The sequence below is a fragment of the Emydura macquarii genome, unplaced genomic scaffold (genome assembly GCF_026122565.2).
Source record: "Emydura macquarii macquarii isolate MOO-44397 ecotype Brisbane River unplaced genomic scaffold, CSIRO-AGI_Emac_v2 contig_2636, whole genome shotgun sequence".
In the NCBI taxonomy this organism is placed as follows: domain Eukaryota; kingdom Metazoa; phylum Chordata; order Testudines; family Chelidae; genus Emydura; species Emydura macquarii.
Window position 1 is genome coordinate 11520673 of NW_027132773.1, and position 19304 is coordinate 11539976.

Sequence of the window (19304 nt, forward strand, 5' to 3'; positions counted from 1 at the left end):
AAAAGTCTGATATCCTATATATCACAGTCCATTAAATTGCACTCAGTTATTCCCCTGTATTGAGCCAAATAACTTGGTTTGCTTAAAGCGTATCATCCTGGATTGAATAATTTGAAGACAAGAGACACACTCCACCACTTCCCAAAGATAGTTTGTTCCAATGGTTACTCATCCTGTTAAAAAAAAAAAAGTGCCTAATTTGAGTATAACAGCAGCTTCCAGCCACGGGTTCTGCCTTTCTCTGCTAAAGAGCCCTTTAGTACCTTGTATTTTTCCCCATGAAAAGGTAGTTAAACACTAATCAAATCACCTCTCAATTTTTTTGATAAGCTACACAGAGGGAACTCTTTAAGTCTCTCACTGGATGGCATTTTCTCCTACCCTCAAATAATTTGTGTGGCTATTTTTGGCAAGCTGTTTTTCAACATCCTTTTTAAAATGTTAAGACCAGAACTGGATGCAGTATTCCATTATCAGTCTCACCCATGATATGTGCAGAGGTGAAGTAGCCTCAGTACTCCCCGGCCTATTAAAAAAACCAAACAAAACCAAAATCCACAAGTGTCTGAGGAGGAGGGGAAAAAAATGGAGAGTCAACCGTTATTCCAAGGTTTCTTTAGTTAAGGACTCTTTTGTAAGAAAACCCTTCTGTCTACTCTGAAAATAGAGAAGCTCTACAACGAATGGGCTTAAGTGACACATTCCTGCTAGATTAGTACTTACAAGACGAGGTTTATATCTGTTTCATTAGAAAGAAATGGCCTAGTACCATCTTTTGAAAATGGCTTCTTTGAATTTTAAGTAACATTTTGCACTGGTCAATGAAGAGCTCAGTCAGGTGCACTGAGGAGATACAGATTCCACTCAGCTGATGAAATGGAAGAATAGAAATCACCCATCATTTGCAATAACAGAGAGAAAGAGCATACTGTGACAGAAAAAACTCAGGTTCACATGGGAGCTAAACAGCACACCCCGGTTGAAAAACAAGTAAATTCTGAGCTAGAACTATGTAAAAATCCATGGTTGCTCACATATAAATGAGTGATCCACTAATGGTATAGAACAGGTGACTGCAGATGCACATTTGACAGGTAAATAACACTGTTCTACTCTTGTGTTGGTGAATAGTGATGTACCCACCAAAGCAAAAGCGCTTGAGAGCTGATATTTCTTACACTGGCGGGAGTACAGATACATACAAGCTATAGGGGATATAAGAGAGCAAGTATGTCCTAGTAAGGAGCCCTCAAGCAGTGCCAGAAGAGAAGTTTAGTGCCAGAGGACAGCCTGGGTATCCAGAGAGACTTTTTCTGCCTAGCTCTTATAGCCATCTTTACTTTCTGTCTTCATAATCTGCTATTTGTTTTTGTAAAGTTCAGTTCTTAACTGGAAGTCCAAAGCAGACTGCAAAGAATTACAAAGGTATCTTACAAAACTGGGGGACTGAGCAACAAAATGGCAGATGAAATTCAATTTTGATAAATGCAAAGTAATGCACACTGGAAAATATAATCCCAACTATACATATAAAATGATGGAATCTAAGTTAGCTGTTACTACTCAAGAAAGAGATCTTGGAGTCACTGTGCATAGTTCTCTGAAAACATCCACTCAATGTGCAATCTCAACAGAATGTTGGGAATCATTAGGAAAGGGATAGATAATAAGACAGAAAATATCCTATTGCACTTTATAAATCCATGGCACATCCACATCTTGAATAGTGCGTGCAAATCTGGTCACCCCATCTCAAAAAAGATGCATTGAAAATGGAAAAGGTACACAAAAGGGCAACAAAAATTATTAGGGGTATGGAAAAGTTGTCATATGAGGAGAGATTAATAAGACTGGGACTTAGCTTGGAAAAGAGATGAATAAGGGGGGATGTGACAGAGGTCTATAAAATCATGACTGGAGAAAGTAAATAAGGAAGTGTTATCTACTCCTTCCCTTACACAAGCACTAGGGGGTCACCAAGTGAAATTAATGGCAGCAGGTTTAAAATGAACAAAAAGGAAATATTTCTTCACACAACACACAGTCAACCTGTGGAACTCTTTGCCAGAGATTATAATGGGATTCAAAAAAGAACTAGGTAAGTTCACGGTGGATAGGTCCATCAATGGCTATTAGACAGATGGGCAGGGACTGCTGTTTGCCATTAACTGGGAATGTGCAATAGGATGGCTCACTTGATGTTTACCTGTTCCGTTCATTCCCCTTGAAGCACCTGGCATTGGCCACTGTCGACAGAATACTGGGCTAGAAGGATCATTGGTTTGACCCAGCATAACAGTTCTTATGTCCTCCCAGTCAGCCTGAGTTACATTCAGGGTCCTCAGACACCTCCACTTCTAGCATCAGAGTTACAAAGAGACTGTTTCCCAAAGCTGCCTAACAATCTAGCAGTAAGAATATATATTAACAATTATGGCTCATGTTAGAAGCGTTTAACCTATGCTCAATTTAAGTCATCCACCATAACAATGATAAAGTTAATTTGTATTTAGATTACGTGTGAGCCCATTTCTTTAAAGAGGCAGTTTAGAAGGAATTATTAGCTGCATGGGAGGATTTGTTTAGTAACAATTTGTTTAGTAATATAATTACTAATTTGAAAATGACACATGCCACACCTTTAATGGAGACAGGTCAAGTCTACTCTACTCGGATTTGAAGTGCCCTAAATCCTACTGTTCTTGTTCCATAACAACCATGGATTTCATTTTGCTCAGTTGTAAATCAGATTTTTTCCACCCACAATAAGTTGTCAAAAAGCTGAATGAATGGCAGGTGCAAAAAGGAAAGTTTATTTGAAATTCATATCTTCTATTTACAAACAGTAGCATTTTTACACAAAATCAATGATCCTTTGGCTCCCAAATAGATTTTTTTTTCCACTTTGGTGTGATCAATTGTTAGCCTATGGTTTGGTCCATCAACATTTATATATGCTTTTATTATTAAAAACTTTCAACTATGCAAGTCATTTTAGTTTATACAAACTCTGAAATTAAATTCAACTATTGGATGTGAAGACAATGCAAGTTGATCCTAAAGTGGCACTGTAGAGATCACTTACAAAATTACTCCCTCTGTATTAATGATACTTTACATTTATATAGCATTTCCGCCAAGGATCTCAGAGCACTACAAAAACAGGTCAAACAGCTCTTTCCTAAATGGGGAAATTGAGGAATAGAGATTAAATTGTTTGTCATTATGTCATATGAGTCAGTAAAAGTGAACCCACATCTAACAAGTCTCAGTTCTCTACTCTCGATTTGCACTGCACTGAAGCTTTTTCTTTTATTAGTAAAAATATGAGACTGCAAAATATATTTTCATTTGAATACCACTGCCCCTGTGAAGGCTTTTTAAAAACACAAGTCTGCAAACCCACAGATAGCAGCTCATATTTACAGCTATTGCCAAAGGAACTTCACGTTAATTTGGATTCCCAATGTAAGTTAAAACACTGAATGAAGTAGCTCAGCTTGTTGTAAATGGGTATTACCAAGATCATACAGTTTTAAGAAAGAGCTGGACACTTACAAGTGCAACTGTATGACAGGGTTGCTTGTGATGGTGGGGAGCAGAACTCAGAGGTCCTGGGACTCACACCCAGTTTATAGCATACATTTTTCAAAGCTCATGCTTCAGGGTTTCAGCTGGCCACCTAGAGGGGTCAGGAAGGGATTTTTTTTTTTTTTTTTTTAAATCTCCTTAAAGCATCAGGAACAGTCCACAGCTGGAGATGGGACACTGGACAGCAAGGGCCAGGGCTCTGAGGTGGCACCGAGTATTCTCTTTCTCTCTGGTGCTTGGCTGGATGGTTCTTGCTCACATGCTCAGGGTGTAACAGATCACCACGTGGGGCTTGGAAGGAATTTTCCCCCACGTCAGATTGGCAGTGGTCTTGGGTGGGTTTCACTTTCTGCTGCAGCAGGTGGGTGCAGGCCACTTGCCACGATTATATGGCTATATCTCACTTAATCATTTCCCTGACATTGCGAGGGCCTTAGGCATTGGTATTTTCGGTCCCTCCTATCCTCTGCCTAGGGCACTCAATAGTTTAGTCTGCTACAGGCTGTAATATTTTAGTTTAATTTAGGTTGTTGAGTTGTTTGTGGGTGGTGGCCTGTGATATACAGGGGGTCAGACCAGATGATCTGATGGTCCCTTCTGGTCCTAAACTCTGACTCTGACCAACATACTGATGCAAGTTACCCAAACTCCAGCTGAAAGCAATACAAAGTGACCTCTTCAATTTGAAATGTTTTTGCTTACAATAGAAATGGAAAAGGGCTAGTCTTTCTGCTTAGAAACTATTTACCAGTCATCAATTTGTTTACCAGTATCTCCTTGTAACAGGTATATGTTACCCAGGGAGCTGCAAAAGCCTGGATTCTAATCAGGAAATATATTTAGAAAACAACAGTGGAGATGGTACAGCAGCAGCACAATATGTTGCCATAAAAAGAACCTCAGTGTTCTTGCTCTCTAAGGCTACTGATAGAAGTCTTATGGCAGTGAGGTGTTCTGACTTACAGGGTTTCAGATACCAGTTGTTTTAGTCAGACATCAACTCTCTTAAATGACTAAAGCATAAAGTCTTTGAGAAAGTTGCTTCCCTAGTCTATCAAGGAAAAAGGGCAGTGGCAAAAGGCCAACAACAGATTGCACATACAGTGTAGGCCACAAAAGCCTGGAACGCAGGCATAGCACCAAATTGGTACTAAAAATCCATGATTATCTCCCATTAGGACTATAGTAAATACTTATATTAGAAAATGAATGTGCATACAGCATGTGTATCAGGTTATTATCTCTTGTAGCTGCTGCTGGACCTGCAAAAGTAGAACAGATATGAATTAGTTACATTACCACCACTACATAATATATATTGGCTAAACAAACCTTAAAGTGAAAATCCATGTACCATCTTAATGTCTGGCCTCCTGTTCTTTTTTTCACTCAGACAATGACTAGCAACTGAATACATTTTGTCAATGGAAATGGTATCCCAATCACTCATCTTTTCATCGACATAATCTTCAATTGTCTTTTCCTCATCTTCAATTTCTTCTCTGATACTTAACTGTAAGAGAATTTGGTCATATTAAAATTGTTTTGATTAGAACAACTTTTTAAAGAACTGTGGGTTCTTTTAAAGGAGAAGTGAGGTTTAAACTTTGGAGTGCTGTACATTTTACTGAGAGATAAGGTGAGAGAGCCAACATCTTTTAATGGACCAACTTCTGCTGGTGAGAGAGAGAAGCTTTTAACACGTGTACGAATGCATGTGCACACACACAAAGAGGACCAAAAAATGCCACCATGACTAAACAGCAGAGCAAGAAAAGTGGTTAGAGGCAAAAAGGTATCTTTTAAAAATTGGAAATCAAACCCAAATGAGGACAACAGGAAGGAGCAAAATCTCTGGCAAGTCAAGTGTAAAAGTATAACTAGACAGCCAAAAAAGAATTTGAAGAGCAACTAGCAAAAAAGACACAAAACCTAACAGCAATTTTTGTAAGTACATCAGAATCAGGAAGCCTGCCAATCAATCAGTGGGAAGCATTTGTCTTCCTTGCATGCTTGGGAAGCCAAGCACTCAAGGAAGACAAGTCCATAGCAGAGAAGCTAAACAAATTCTTTGCATTGGTCTTCACTGCAGAAAATGTGAGGGATATGCCAACACCCGAGCCATTCATTTTTAGATGACAAATCTGTAGAACTGTCTCAGATTGAGGTGTCAATAAAGGAGGTTTTGGAATAAATTGATAAACAGTAATAAGTCACCAGGCCTCTTCACCCAAGAATTCTGAAGGAACTCAAATATGAAATTGCAGAACTATTAACTGTGATATGTAACCTATTGCTTAAATCAACCTCCATACCTGATGACTGGAGGGTAGCTAATATAATGCCAATTTTTATAAATAGCTATAGAGACAATTCTGGCAATTACAGGCTGGTAAGCCTAAATTCAGTACCAGGCAAATTGGTTGAAACTATAAGTAAAGAACAAAATTCTCAAACACATAGATTAATACAAGACAACACAACTTGTAAAAAGAATTCATGCCTCACCAATCTATTACAATTCTTTGAAGGTGTAGGGCGTGGAAGGTTATTGTAACGCAAGAACAGCATAGGTGACAAGAATAGGCCCTAAGAGCAAGAGTAGGCCTTATGAGCAAGAGTAGGCCTCCCGAGTTAGGTTAGACCTCATGACCTAGACATAACCTCGGGATGAAAGCAGAAGTAGACTGACTGCAGAACCAGTTTAAACCAGCTAAGGGTTAGCTACAGCAGTAAACAAGTAACCGCAGCTTATAGTGGATTGGTCCCTAGCTAACTGCCAATAGGAAAGAAAATAACAAGTGTTAAGAACCAATCCCCAAGTGGATTGAGATGTAGCCAATGAGCTTATTGCTAGAATTGGGGAAAGGGGTATATTGGGACCCACAGGTGCCGCCCTGCCACGAAGCTCTCTATAGATCTGCGGAGATACTGGCGAGTGCTACGTGGCAGGTTCGTTCCCTGGTTGCAGCACGCTTATAGGTGGGTGATGGGCTTCCCCTCCCTTATCGTGGTAAGTGCTTGATTTATATCCCCAGCAGCTGAGTGTTGTAACGATAGCCTAAGATTTGTAACTTTCACAGTTTGAGTGCTGCTTAAATAAACTAACTGTGTAAGGTACTTCCTCGTCCAGCTGCTCTTTTCTCGCTACTGAGATATCAAACCATGAACCCTCCGTCTCTGCGGAGCACAGAAGGTGTCAACAAGCATGTGGACAAAGGTGATCCAGTTGAGACAGTGTACTTGGACTTTCAGAAAGCCTTTGACAATGCCCCTCACCAATGGCTCTTAAACAAACTAAGCAGTCCTGGGATAAGAGGGAAGAGCCTCTCATGGATCAGTAACTGGTTAAAAGACAGGAAACAAAGGATAGGACTAAATAGATATTTTCCACAATGGAAAAAGAGGTAAATAGCTGGGTTCCTCAAAGATCTGTACTGGGAGCTGTGCTGTTCAACATATTCGTAATTGATCTGGAAAAAGAGGCAAACAGTGATGTGGCAAAGTTGGCAGATGATACAAAATTACTCAAAATAGTTAAGTTCAAAGGTGACTACAAAGAATTACAAAGGGATCTCACAAAACTGGGTGACTAAGCAATAAATGGCATATGAAATTCAATGCTGATAAGTGCAAAGTAATGCAAAATGATGAGGTCTAAATTAGCTGTTACCACTCAAGAAAGAAGTCTTGGAATCATAATGGTTATTTCTCTGAAAACATTTGCTCAATGTGCAGCAGCAGTCAAAAAAACTAACAATGTCAGGAACCATTAGGAAAAGGATAGATAATAAGACAGAAAATATCAAAATGCCATTATATAAATCCATGGTACGTCCAAATCTTGAATACTGCATGCAGTTCTGCTCACCTCATATAGTGTGTGTGTGTGTATATATATATATATATATATGTTTAACTGGAAGAGGTACAGAGAAGGACAACAAAAATGAGTAAGGGTATGGAACAGCTTCCATATGAGGAGAGAGAAATAAGACTGGGACTTTTCAGCTTGGAAAAGAGACAACGAAGAGGGGATATGATCGAGGTCTATAAAATCATGAAAGTGTGGAGAAAGTGAACACCGAAGTATTATGTGAAAGGGTGAACAATACAAGAACCTGAGGTCAACCCAATGAAATTAATAGGCATCAGGTTTAAAACAAACGTAAGGAAGTACTTCTTCACACAATGAACAGTCAACCTGTAGAACTTGTTGCACCAGAGGATCTTGTGATGGCCAAAAAAATAACTGAGTTCAGAAAAGAATTAGGTAAATTCGTGGCAGATAGGTCCATCAATAGCTATTAGCCAAGATGATCAGGGATGCAGCCCCATACTTCAAGTGTCTCTACATCTCCCACTGCCACTGGGACTGGAAGACAGGGAATGGATCATTCAAAAATTGCCCTGTTCTGTTCATTCCCTCTAAAGCTTCTGGCAGTGGGAGATAGAGCATGGGGTTGAATCCTTATGTTCCTTTAACACAAACAATTATTTCAGTATAAATTCCATTTTAAAGAGAAGTTCCATCAATTTTCTGCTTTTAGATGGATCACAAAGCTGTGAACTTTTATCCAGCTGAGGCTCAATGGTCCCTTAGTGAGTCCCCCAATTTTCTTGTTTGCAAAACAAAGATGTGATAGCTGCCATGAGATAGATACATTTATTTCAGGAAATGATGAAGGATGCATGATGGAAGGTGAATGGTTCCTTTCTTATGTGAGGAAAGGATTTACTTTTATGGAGTTGTTGAGGCCCTTCTTTTAGATGTTGATGCCATCTGTCGCCCCATGGTCATATACCCAGAGGGGTAGGATAGGGCAGCTTCCTCAAAACTGTCCTTGTGTTTTTCCTATTCTTGATTAGACTCTCTCCCACTACTCAAGAAACAAGAGTTTCTGCATTGCTCCTGAAACAGACTATGGCACAGCAACTGGCTGCACTTTGACTGTACCTCCTCAGTGGCAAACCTGGGACTTTTCCAAACAGGAAACTATGTTTTCATATAAAACAACTCTGGGATGAAGAGAAAAAAAAAGTCAGTACCAGTAACTGTGGTTCCCGGTTTTCATCTATTGGCGAGAGTCCCGTTATTATTTCTAGCAAAACCTACAAGAAAACCAAAAGAGGTAACAACAGCTAGGAAAGCATCCAGAAACGGTAAACACACAAACCATTTAAAACAAAGGAACACAATCCTCAGTTTACATTTATAACAGTTTCAAGTACAAGTCCCTAGGATCAGGGCCCGCTAAGAAGAGACCATTTTTGGACATAACTGGCAGACTCTTGCCTCTCTCATTCCTCCCATTTTTGGAAGAGCAGGTGAACTGCTTGTCTTCTCTCACCCCAGGCCTCCTAACAATGTTCTTCATTTTCTCCCTCTCCTGCCTAGCTGATGGGAGAAATTGGTATGTCACCCCATCTCTAGTTCCCTTCTCTTCATGTGCCGTATGGGCATTTCCTGGAGCTTTTCCCTGACTCCATCCGATGGTGGTGAATAAGAAAAATGACCATCGCCTTCCTCCCCAGCACTTGGTGGATGTTTTCCAGGTACTTAAACTTTGTCTTTTGTCCCCCAACTCAAGCTGATAGTTGGAAAGCAGAAGTTGGCAGCTTTTGTGATGCTGGATAAGGTTCAGAATTGGTTTACCACTTTCCTGAATACCCCTCAGGAAGAGCAAGGAGCATGAACACTCCACTCATTCTGATTTAAAAGCGAGCCAGGCAAGAGGGGCACCAATTACTGCACTTCAGCAGCACACAACATTCACGTTTGGGGCTGGTTAGCTTGTTTAAAAACAGAAGCAAGTAAGCAAGAGAATCCATTCCCCGATCTCAACTGTGCAAGTGGAAACCAAATATATATAAACGTAATTCATCTTAAGGATTGTAAAGCCAGTATTTAAATTAATTGGAACTTAACTTTGTGATCTTATATTGATGTTCCACACCAAACTCACTTTTCACAAAGTCCAATTAATTAGCATATTCAAATACCTTCAAACAGCTCAACAAAACTAGTATATTTACTCTTCAAATACCAAGTGGTTTCCTTCAGTGAACACTGTATACGCAAGACAAAATAGTGACAAATGCTGGGTTTCATGAACTCTGGGCTTGTAAACTTTCATCATTTGTAAAGAGGAAGCAAGTACAACAGCTTTCCATATGCTACTCACCACACCAAAACTGAAAATATCAGATTTGGGTGTTATCTCTCCACGCAGAGCTTCGGGTGCCATATAGGCTGCTGTTCCCACAATTCTATCAGTCATAATGGTTTGTGTGAATTTCACAGATGCCCTGGCAAGTCCAAAGTCAGAAATTTTTGGCACAAATGTTTCATTTAGCAGGATGTTCGCACTGAAAAACAAAAATAATGTTCTCTGTAGTAGTGGAGTAACCATATGTTTTCGATAACACTTAAATGTTTAAATGTCTGGACCTGAACAGTACTCACTATTTTAACTGATATTTGGAATCTGGAGAACTCATTGAAATTGATGATTTACTTTAGTAAGCGAAATCTATGAAAGTGTTCTTTGTTGGGAAACTATCATAACTATCAAAACAAACTACTCACTAAATAAATCAGTAACTGGCTGGCAGGCAGACTAATCCATGAACAAGTTCTCCTCGAGACAAACAGGGGGGGAAAAGTGAAGTATAGAAACTACTTAAAGGCTACCAATCCTGTTACCTTAATGTCCCAAAATTCCAGGCACAACTTGAAAACTCCTCCTTTAAGCAAAACGTATAGCCTTGTTAACTTTAGTAAAGCTCTTGATGCAGAATTCTCCACAAAACCCTCCCAATTCTCTAATTTATCCTACAAAAAACATAAGAGCTGCTTTTTGCTGCATATCCATGAGCCAACAAAAATTTACTAAGGAAACAGGAGGAATACTTCGAAGTTTATTTTCCCCTTGAGGCACGAGCATACCAAGTTAAGGGAAGTTACCGAGGCATGTCAACATATTACCTTACCCTACTTGTCCCTCTAACATCCTGGGACCAATATGGCTACAATAACACTCCATACATATAAGTGGAAACACAGCAGTCTTTAATGGCCTCAAAGAAAAACTGTGCTGAAGTAGACTGAACTAAATGAAAAGGAAAAAAATATACATTTTACTGACTATTTAGAAGGGAGATTATAATTTATTTATTTTATTATCTTTAATTTAAATATTTTTGGCTTCTAGAACTTGGGACAGTATTAAAATAATCTTGATACCTGGGCAGTATCTCTCCATTTTATGGATATGCTACTGGAACCACAAGAGATCCATAGGAGATATCTCAAATACACAAAGCCTATTAGAAACATTACTATCTCCAATCTCTCAGTCTTTTTCTCAGAGCCTTCTAAGGAAAAATTTAAGCACAATCATCACTTATGAAGGAGTACTAGCTGCCTTAGTCTTAAAAATAGACCAGCTATAAAAGGATCTCTAATACATGATCACAGCAATGGGACAAACACCAATGAGTGACTCTGAAGTTCCTTCTTGCACGTAACTCCTAAACAGGCCAGTAGGAACACCATATGTAGAGGGAAAAACAAAAACAATTTGAGTAACTCTTAGTTTTTTCTCAGCTTGAGAAGGCAAGAAGCCATAAGAGAGACCATAATTTGATATGCTTCATAAAGCAGAATGGAAAGGAGATCTATTATGATTGTGTCCCAACTACAAAAGACCAACCAACTTTTTTCCTGTGTGCAATACAATCAAGAGTTAGGAGCAACTCAGTCCTACTGAAAAACAATTTAGTGATGTCTTTCCAAATATGCAGACCCCATTCCAGTGCCTCTGTTACTGTTCAGTTTCCCCAGGCTGCAGCAAAGTGAAGACTAACCAGAATCCTGTTTGATTTCTCCACAGCTATTCAGAACCACCAGGAATGTAGAAATGATAACAAGAATTGCCCTCTTTATGGTGCTCTTGGTGCTTGAAAAAAACCATTAGCAGTAACAGTCACACTCTCTCATTGAACTATTCACTGCGAAAGAGGACAAAAAGACAGAGTCCAAGCAAGGGAAGAAAGGAGGAGGACAAAGGGGTACAGTAGTGAAAACGACACCCTCTCACAGCAGTCAATAGACCAGAGAAGGAGTAAAGTAGGAGAGACCCTCTTTCCCAGAAATTGCAGCTGCTGGGAAGCTTAAACAGAGGGGCTGGTTCTGACACACACACACAGTCAAAGCAGCAAAGAGGTTTTGGTGTGGGAGCTGGAGTAAGAATATTCCCCCTTTCCAGGACTCAGAGAAGATTGCAGGCTTGAGGTGAACTGGACTCAGCAGAAATGCTGTGGGAGCCAGGAGGCTCTTCAGGACCTCCTCCATGATATTATCCTACAGTTCAGCCACTCACTGTCCTTCTCAAGATCTAAGATGCTTGTCCATGAGAGAGATGGCTTGACTGCTTCCCAGGCATTTCTTGAAATAGCTGTACTGCTTTGCTACACTGAAAAAAGCTACCCAAAAATTTAGCTCTAAGAGCTGGATATAGCAGAAATTGCTTTGGGGATAAAATAAGTGAATTGAAGAGTCAACTTCTGCTCAAGGCCTCTATACACATTGGCATACAAACTTGATTAAAGCCAGTCTGAGTTACAGAGTTTTTATTAAAAATAGCAATAACTCAAAAGAAGGCACTCCGAGGAATGCTCCAAAAGAAGAGGGTTTTTAGCTGAAAAATCCCCCCCTCAAAGCTGTTATGGTGCAGCACTACTGAAGTAGCATGTGTAGTGACCAGCAGGAGCTCTTACGCTGGTTGCAGTTAGACAGCAACTTACTTTTGGACGCACTAAGGGATCACACATCAGCTCTTCTACAGTGGCAGCTCACACCCCCTAGGAGCAACGATATAGAACTCTGAGCTATGGAAATTCTCATCTGGCCACGTCCTTGCAGCACAGACCCAAAAATAAGAGGATAGAATCTTCTGCAGGAAGTGACCTTGAGTAATTTTTGAAGAGATGTTTTGCAGGTCTGTTCAGTGTGAGATTTCATTTGTGGAGGAAAGATGAAGCAGACATTGGTAAGAGACACCATAATCAAAAGAGTGTAAGTATGCTCTCACAATGCAAGTGTTAGGGCAAAATCCAGAAAGACAGTATAACTGAGAGTAAGTTGCCATAGCTGCCACTATGATACTTTGGAAAATATTTGGGGTCAATTACTCGGCATAAAACTGTTCTGTATACATATATAGATGTTCTGATAGTCTCATAAGTAAATCACTAAGAAATAAAGTTGTCTTTAAAATGACTGACAAACAGGCCTTAAAATCTTAGGTAAACAGTCCTGATACAGAAAAATAGAATTCTTATCACAGTATTTTCTATCAAAGTGGTGTTTGTAAGAACTTGGCAACCTTTGGAAAGGAGGACATACATCACTTATCTCCTAAGTCCATTCTCTTCTCTTCTCTCTCTAAAATGCATTCAGTGGGAAAATGTGTAGGCATTCTTGAGAGTTAGCAGCTTTTACCTTTTAACATCTCTGTGAATATGATTGTTTTCATGTAAAAAACTGATGCCATTTGCTGTACCTTGAACAATGTTACACCTTGTACTCCAAGGAATTGGTGCAGTGTCATCCTTAAAAGAGAAAGGAGGGGGGAAAAAGGTGAAAATACGTCAATATATGTATTTGATTTACAAATATTGATCCCAAAAGAGGAGGTGCATCTATGGAGGACTAGTTTGTACAAGTCCCTTTATTCATCATTCACCACATCAGTTTCCGCTCTGCACGCAGAAAACATTTGTTTGTAGTGGTAACTTAGAAGTCAGGTCTGGTCTACACTTAAAATTTAGGTCAACATGTCTACATCCTCAGGGGTGTGAAAACCCCCCCATTGAGTCCCACAGCTATGCCTTCCAAATACCCATATAGACATAGCTAGCTCAGTGGAAGAATGCTTGTGTCAACCTAACTACTTGAGGAGGTGGTGTTCCTCCAGTGACAGAAAAATCCATTCCATCCCTGTCAGCTGCATCTACGCTCTGGCACCATAGCTGTGCTGCTATAATCCCTATAGTGCAGACTGGCCTGACTTCTGGATCCAGGAACATTTCTATTCCTGAAAGGGGAACACAACAATCAGATCAGCCAAAAGTGGCTGAACCACATTAGGATACAGATGAAGGCCTCCTAATGCTGCATAAAACTCTTACATAGCAGTACAGAGGCCTGATCCCAGGTCAGTGGAAAGACTAACTTGAAATCAATGGGAGTTAGGCATCTAGTGCGGTTTTCAAAAATGCCTAGGTACTTATCTGCGTCTAAAGGCACCTAAATATCTTTTAAAATGTGGCCCCTCGTGCCTAAGGGTGTGTCTTCACTACCGAGCTAAATCAGATCCGCTTCCATCGATACAGCAGCATCGATTCAGCCGTGGGTCCGGTGAAGACACGCTAAGTCAGTGGGAGAGCACTTTTCCATCAACATCTGTAATCCACCTCAACAAGAGGCAGAAGCTATGGTGACAAGAGACAATCTCCCATCGACATATTGTAGAGTGGACACTGCTGCAAGTCAATCTAAGGTGCGTTGACTTAAGTTATGTTACGTAATTTAACAAGAGTAACTTAGATCGATTTTCAGCATTAGTATAGATCAGGCCTAAGAGACTTGTGTATCATTAAAATGGGGGTGGGGAGGAAGCATGAAGAAAGTAAGATTAGTTGCTCATTTTGCTTCTAAAACAGGAAGATTATACGGCATTTAGTAAAGAGACTACTGTCTACAAAAAGCTGGTTTCAGCAACTCAGGAATAAAAATTTTAAAAGCTTGCCTCTGCAAGCTCAAAAGACTGATGATCTTGAAAACAGAAGACATAGAAATATTATTTATATCACTGGTACATCTGTCACCACTCCACTCAAGGTCAATTGATTTCTGTGTTAAATTGAGATTTTAACCATCCCTTGTGATTCTCTAAGTCCTGATAGAATACAGCAGGTTCCAACAAACAATTCAATAGGACAGATCAAGATCTAAACGCCAAAGAGTAGGTTTTGAATGCCATTGGTCACTTGAGGAGACACTGTTTATCAGTAGGACGTTAACATTTTTTCCTGATCTCTCAAGTGATCTATGGAAGAGGAAACATTTTAGGATAATTAAGACCTGACTTAGTAATTAGGGCAAACTCATTTGGATGTATTAAAATTTGAAGTGATGATAATCTGGTATGTTTCATTTCTCTTGCATTGCTTCAACATTGGTCTGACAGTTTTAGCTGCTTTCAGCAGGTCATTTTAAAGACTAATAAATGTTTCTCTCTTTCTTCACCTGTAGCAATATGTAGATTTCTCAGGTTACATTTCCTCTTCTCTCCCACCCCTTTTTATTTTAAGAACTGCATTAGGTTGTTTCAAAACTTGCTCTTTAGTGCTTTGGTTTTACCCTAGATATCGGCAATAACCAAAATTGCAAAACAAAGAGCTAACTACATCGGCAACAATTACATCCTACATTTTATTTCAGCCTCAAAAGCTGCAACATCACATCTACACAACCAAAGCAAATTGTGCCAGTCAATAAACTTTATGAACATGAATGACAAAGTGAAAAGCTAATGTTTCTTCATTAAGGGATTGCAAACAAACAATTTACCAGCACAAGATTTTCACTTTGGTTCATGGCATTAATTAGGCTGGGAGAATGGAGATATTTAACTCCCCCCATCCGTAGCCCCAGTCAGCCACCTACGGTAGAGGATTAGCATGAATTTCCCTTGCTCAGCTCAGCCTAGGCTTTATGGAGTGAAAAGGATGAGACAAGAAAGGACTGCCAAGTACCAAACCAAGTACTCGGAGTTCTGGAAAGTCAACAAGCATAATACACATTCCCACAACCATCCATTTCCCCCTCTGGTCATTGAATGGAAAAGCCTTTGAAACCTAACAGGGAATAAGATTGTTCTCTCCCTTGCTTGCGAGGGTCTGGCCTCTTTCTGCCTGCTCTTCAGACAACCAGTGCTCTGCCCTGCTCCTTCTTTCCTTAATGCTGATTCTTGAGGTTACAGAGACAAATAGCAAAAGATTTTCACAAACACACCTTCCAAAGAAAGAGACGTGTCTACAAGCTATCTTGCATCAGTTTAAAGCGATTTTTGTTTGTTTTAAAACTGACAGTTACACCAGAGCAAGTTTGTGCACAAACACACTCAGGGCTTGCATAGAGGTACTAGTTGCATTGGTTTTAAGTCCGTTTTTAAAATGATTTTACTAAACTGATACTAATCTAATCCGACACTCTTATAATGGGTTAAACCTGGTTTATAATAGCTTAGTTTGGGGCTTGCACCAATTGAACTAAATTTGTTTAAAGTCACATCTTTAGTTAAAACAGTGAGTCTTATTTCAGTTTAAAAGTAGCTTATTTCAGTTTAGCTTGATCAGTTTTTTCTACAGGATTAATCTAAAATGAAATAAGCTGTTCTTAAACCAAAATAAAGACTATTTACAAGCAGACATGCACTTGTTTAACTTCATCAGTTAAAAAAACCCAAACACCTTTTCTTAAACTGCTGCAAGTCTGTGTGTAGACTAAACTGGAGTTTACTGACACAATGGCTAGCTTGCTTATTCATGTCTACATGGAAGTCCATTTAAAAATTAGATCATTTTTCTTAAATGATTAGTTTTTCTTAGACACTTGTTTCTCTCTTGAGATTAACGCAAAAGAAACCAATCAGAAAGATGTGATCTTTCAGGTCTCTTTTCCTGAACAAACAGTTCTTGAGATGAATAAGTATACCGTCCATTTATAATCTTTGAATAACTAGTTTTATTATTAACCCACTATTTTTGTTGGTGGAGTCTTCTAATGGGGCAATACTAGATTATGGTTAGAATGAAGTTATGCTCATTGACTCAGCACTGTACCAAGAAACCACATGAAGTAAGAAGCATTTCTTCTCATATTCATATTGTAAGTTATAACTGTAAAACAAACTGACATTTCTGTGCCAGCTAACATTTTCTCCCTCCTGTGGGTAGCTGTTACAAGGACAGGGACTAGGCCAAGAAACGAAGTCTTAGGCTATGTCTACACTGCCGAGTGAAGTTGACTTACTTAAAGTCTACTTTCACCCGCCGATTTTTAGAAGTCGCAGCAGCGTGTACACACCATGATGTTTGCGCTGATCTCGTGCGTCCACACTCACCACGCTTGTGTCGGCAGTCAAAGCAGTGCACTGTGGGTTGCTATCCCACAGTGCAACGAGCTGCAGTGGCTGTTGGGATGAGTTTCATCATCCCATGATGCAATGCTGCTTCCCCCTCCCCTTTCTTCTCCCAAACAAATAGGAAAACTATTTGCGCGCCGTTTTTTTACTCCCAGCGATCGCCATTGCTGCGGAGACATGGAGTCAGCTCAACTCTGCACTATTATTGTGAGCATCACAAATACATCACAGCTTATCATCAAGTATTTTCGAAGTACAGCAAGAAGCCGAAGCACAGGCAACAGCGATGCCACCGAGGCTGTCCTGCTACAAGCCATCAAGCAGAACAATTCCTGATTGCTGCAGGCTGTAACGCATCATCTGCAGTCCGTAGAGCGCCGGTTCTGGTGCAGGGAAACAAGCACAGACTGGTGGGACCGCATCGTTATGCTGCTGTGGGATGACGACCAGTGGCTGCAAAACTTTCATATACGAAAGGCAACTTTCCTCGAACTGTGCTCGGAGCTGGCCCCATCCTGAAGCGTGTGAATACTTGCTTGAGATAAGCTCTGACGGTGGAGAAGAGAGTCGCCATCGCTCTGTGGAAGCTGGTAACCCCCGACTGTTACCGCTCGGTTGGGAATCAATTCAGAGTCAGTCAATCTACTGTGGGCGCTGCCATGATTCATGTGTGCAGGGCCATCAATAGACTTCTGCTACATAGGATAGTGACTTTGGGAAATGTGCAGGACATAGTGAACAGGTTTGTCATGATGGGGTTCTCAAACTGCGGTGGGGCCATTGATGGGATGCACATCCCTATCTTAGCGCCTGCCCACCTAGCAACCGAGTACATAAACCGCAAGGGGTACTTTTCCATGGTGCTGTAGGGCCTTGTGGATCACAGGGGTTGTTTCACCGACATCTATGTGGGATGGTCTGGGAAGGTGAATGACGCTCGTGTATTTCGTAATTCAGAGCTGTTCTCTAATATACAGGTGGGCACTTTTTTCCCCCTGACCAAAAAATTCACATCGGGGTTGTGGAAATGCCCATAGTGATCCTGGGGGATCCTGCTTACCCCTTGCTCCCTTGGCTAATGAAGTAGTACACCGGGCACCTTGACAGCAACAAGGAGTGTTTTAATAACAGGTTAAGCACTTGCAGAATGGTTGTTGAATGTGCCTTTGAGCGTTTAAAGGGCAGATGGAAGAGTCCCCTCACTAGGCTGGACATGAGTGAAAAGAACCTCCCTTCGGTGATATCTGCGTGCTGTGTTCTTCATAATGTGTGTGAAGCAAAGGGTGAGAGGTTCCCCCAGGGTTGGGCTGTGGAGGCAGAAAGACTGGCCGCCAATTATGAGCAGCCAGACCCTCATTCCATTCTTAACATCCCAGAAGGGTCGGCTCGTTGTGCCCTTACAAAGATGGGAAGCAAGGGGATCTGCGGACAGCGCGGGGTGGAGATATATAATCTCTGCTTAAACCAAATAAAAGTAATCAAAGTTTTTTGGTAGGACACTGCAATGGGGAATACAAAGGTACAGGGCATCTGCTGTATAGCTCGGGTATTTTAAACATGTGCCGTCTTCCCTAGGTGACCATGAGCGATATCAGTCTCCTGAACGTAATGCATGAGGAAAAGGAAGATTTGCTGCACGCAGCGGGGTACCAGCCTGGCCCTTATGACACTATGCTGTGCTCTGCCATGATGCCGGCTCCCTTGACTGAAGCATGGCGCGGCAAAGCATCCTACTCTGGAGGGAAGAACAATGCAGCCCTCCCCAGAAACCTTTTGCGAAGGATAACAGATTTCCTACATGGAAGTTTCCATGAGATATCAACTGATGATTATTGGAGCATATCTCATCACATAAATAATATGTTCCGTGGGTAACATAGAATCATACAATCATAGAGTTGGAAGGGACCTCAGGAGGTCATCTAGTCCAACCCCCTGCTCAAAGCAGGACTAACCTCAGCTAAATAATCCCAACGAGGGTTCTGTCAAGCCACAGCTTAAAAGCCTCTAAAGATGGAGATTCCACCACCTCTCTAGGTAACCCATTCCAGTGCTTCACCACCCTCCTAGTGAAAAACGTTTTCCTAATGTCCAACCTACATCTCCCCCACTGCAATTTGAGACCGTTGCTCCTTGTTCTGTCATCTGCCACCACTGAGAATAGCCTAGCTCCATCCTCCCTGGGACCCCCTTTCAGGTAGTTAAAGGCTGCTATCAAATCTCCCCTCATTCTTCTCTTCTGCAGACTAGACAAGCCTAGTTCCCTCAGCCTCTCCTCATAAGTCTTGTGCTCCAGCCCCCTAATCATTTTTGTTGCCCTCCGCTGGACTCTCTGCACTTGTCCACATCCTTGTTGTAGTGGGGGACCCAAAATTGGACACAATACTCCAAATGCAGCCTCACCAATGCCGAATAGAGGGGAATAATCACTTCCCGCGATCTGCTGGCAGTGATCCTACTAATGCAGCCCAATATGCTATTAGCCTTCTTGGCAACCAG

General features: G+C 40.8%; 1 protein-coding gene across 2 annotated transcripts in view; it reads right to left on the reverse strand.

The window, feature by feature from the left end:
- Positions 1-2792: 2792 nt before the first annotated feature.
- IRAK4 (interleukin 1 receptor associated kinase 4) overlaps positions 2793-19304 on the reverse strand; it is a 30340-nt gene continuing 13828 nt past the window's right edge. For both annotated transcript variants that reach the window (XM_067564176.1, XM_067564177.1), the window contains exons 8-12: positions 13097-13206; positions 9777-9960; positions 8641-8703; positions 4946-5104; positions 2793-4853 (exon numbers count right to left, since the gene is read on the reverse strand). In XM_067564176.1, coding sequence (XP_067420277.1) covers positions 4821-4853; positions 4946-5104; positions 8641-8703; positions 9777-9960; positions 13097-13206 — 549 coding nt within the window. In that variant the 3' untranslated portion in view covers positions 2793-4820. The remainder of the gene's footprint in view (positions 4854-4945; positions 5105-8640; positions 8704-9776; positions 9961-13096; positions 13207-19304) is intronic.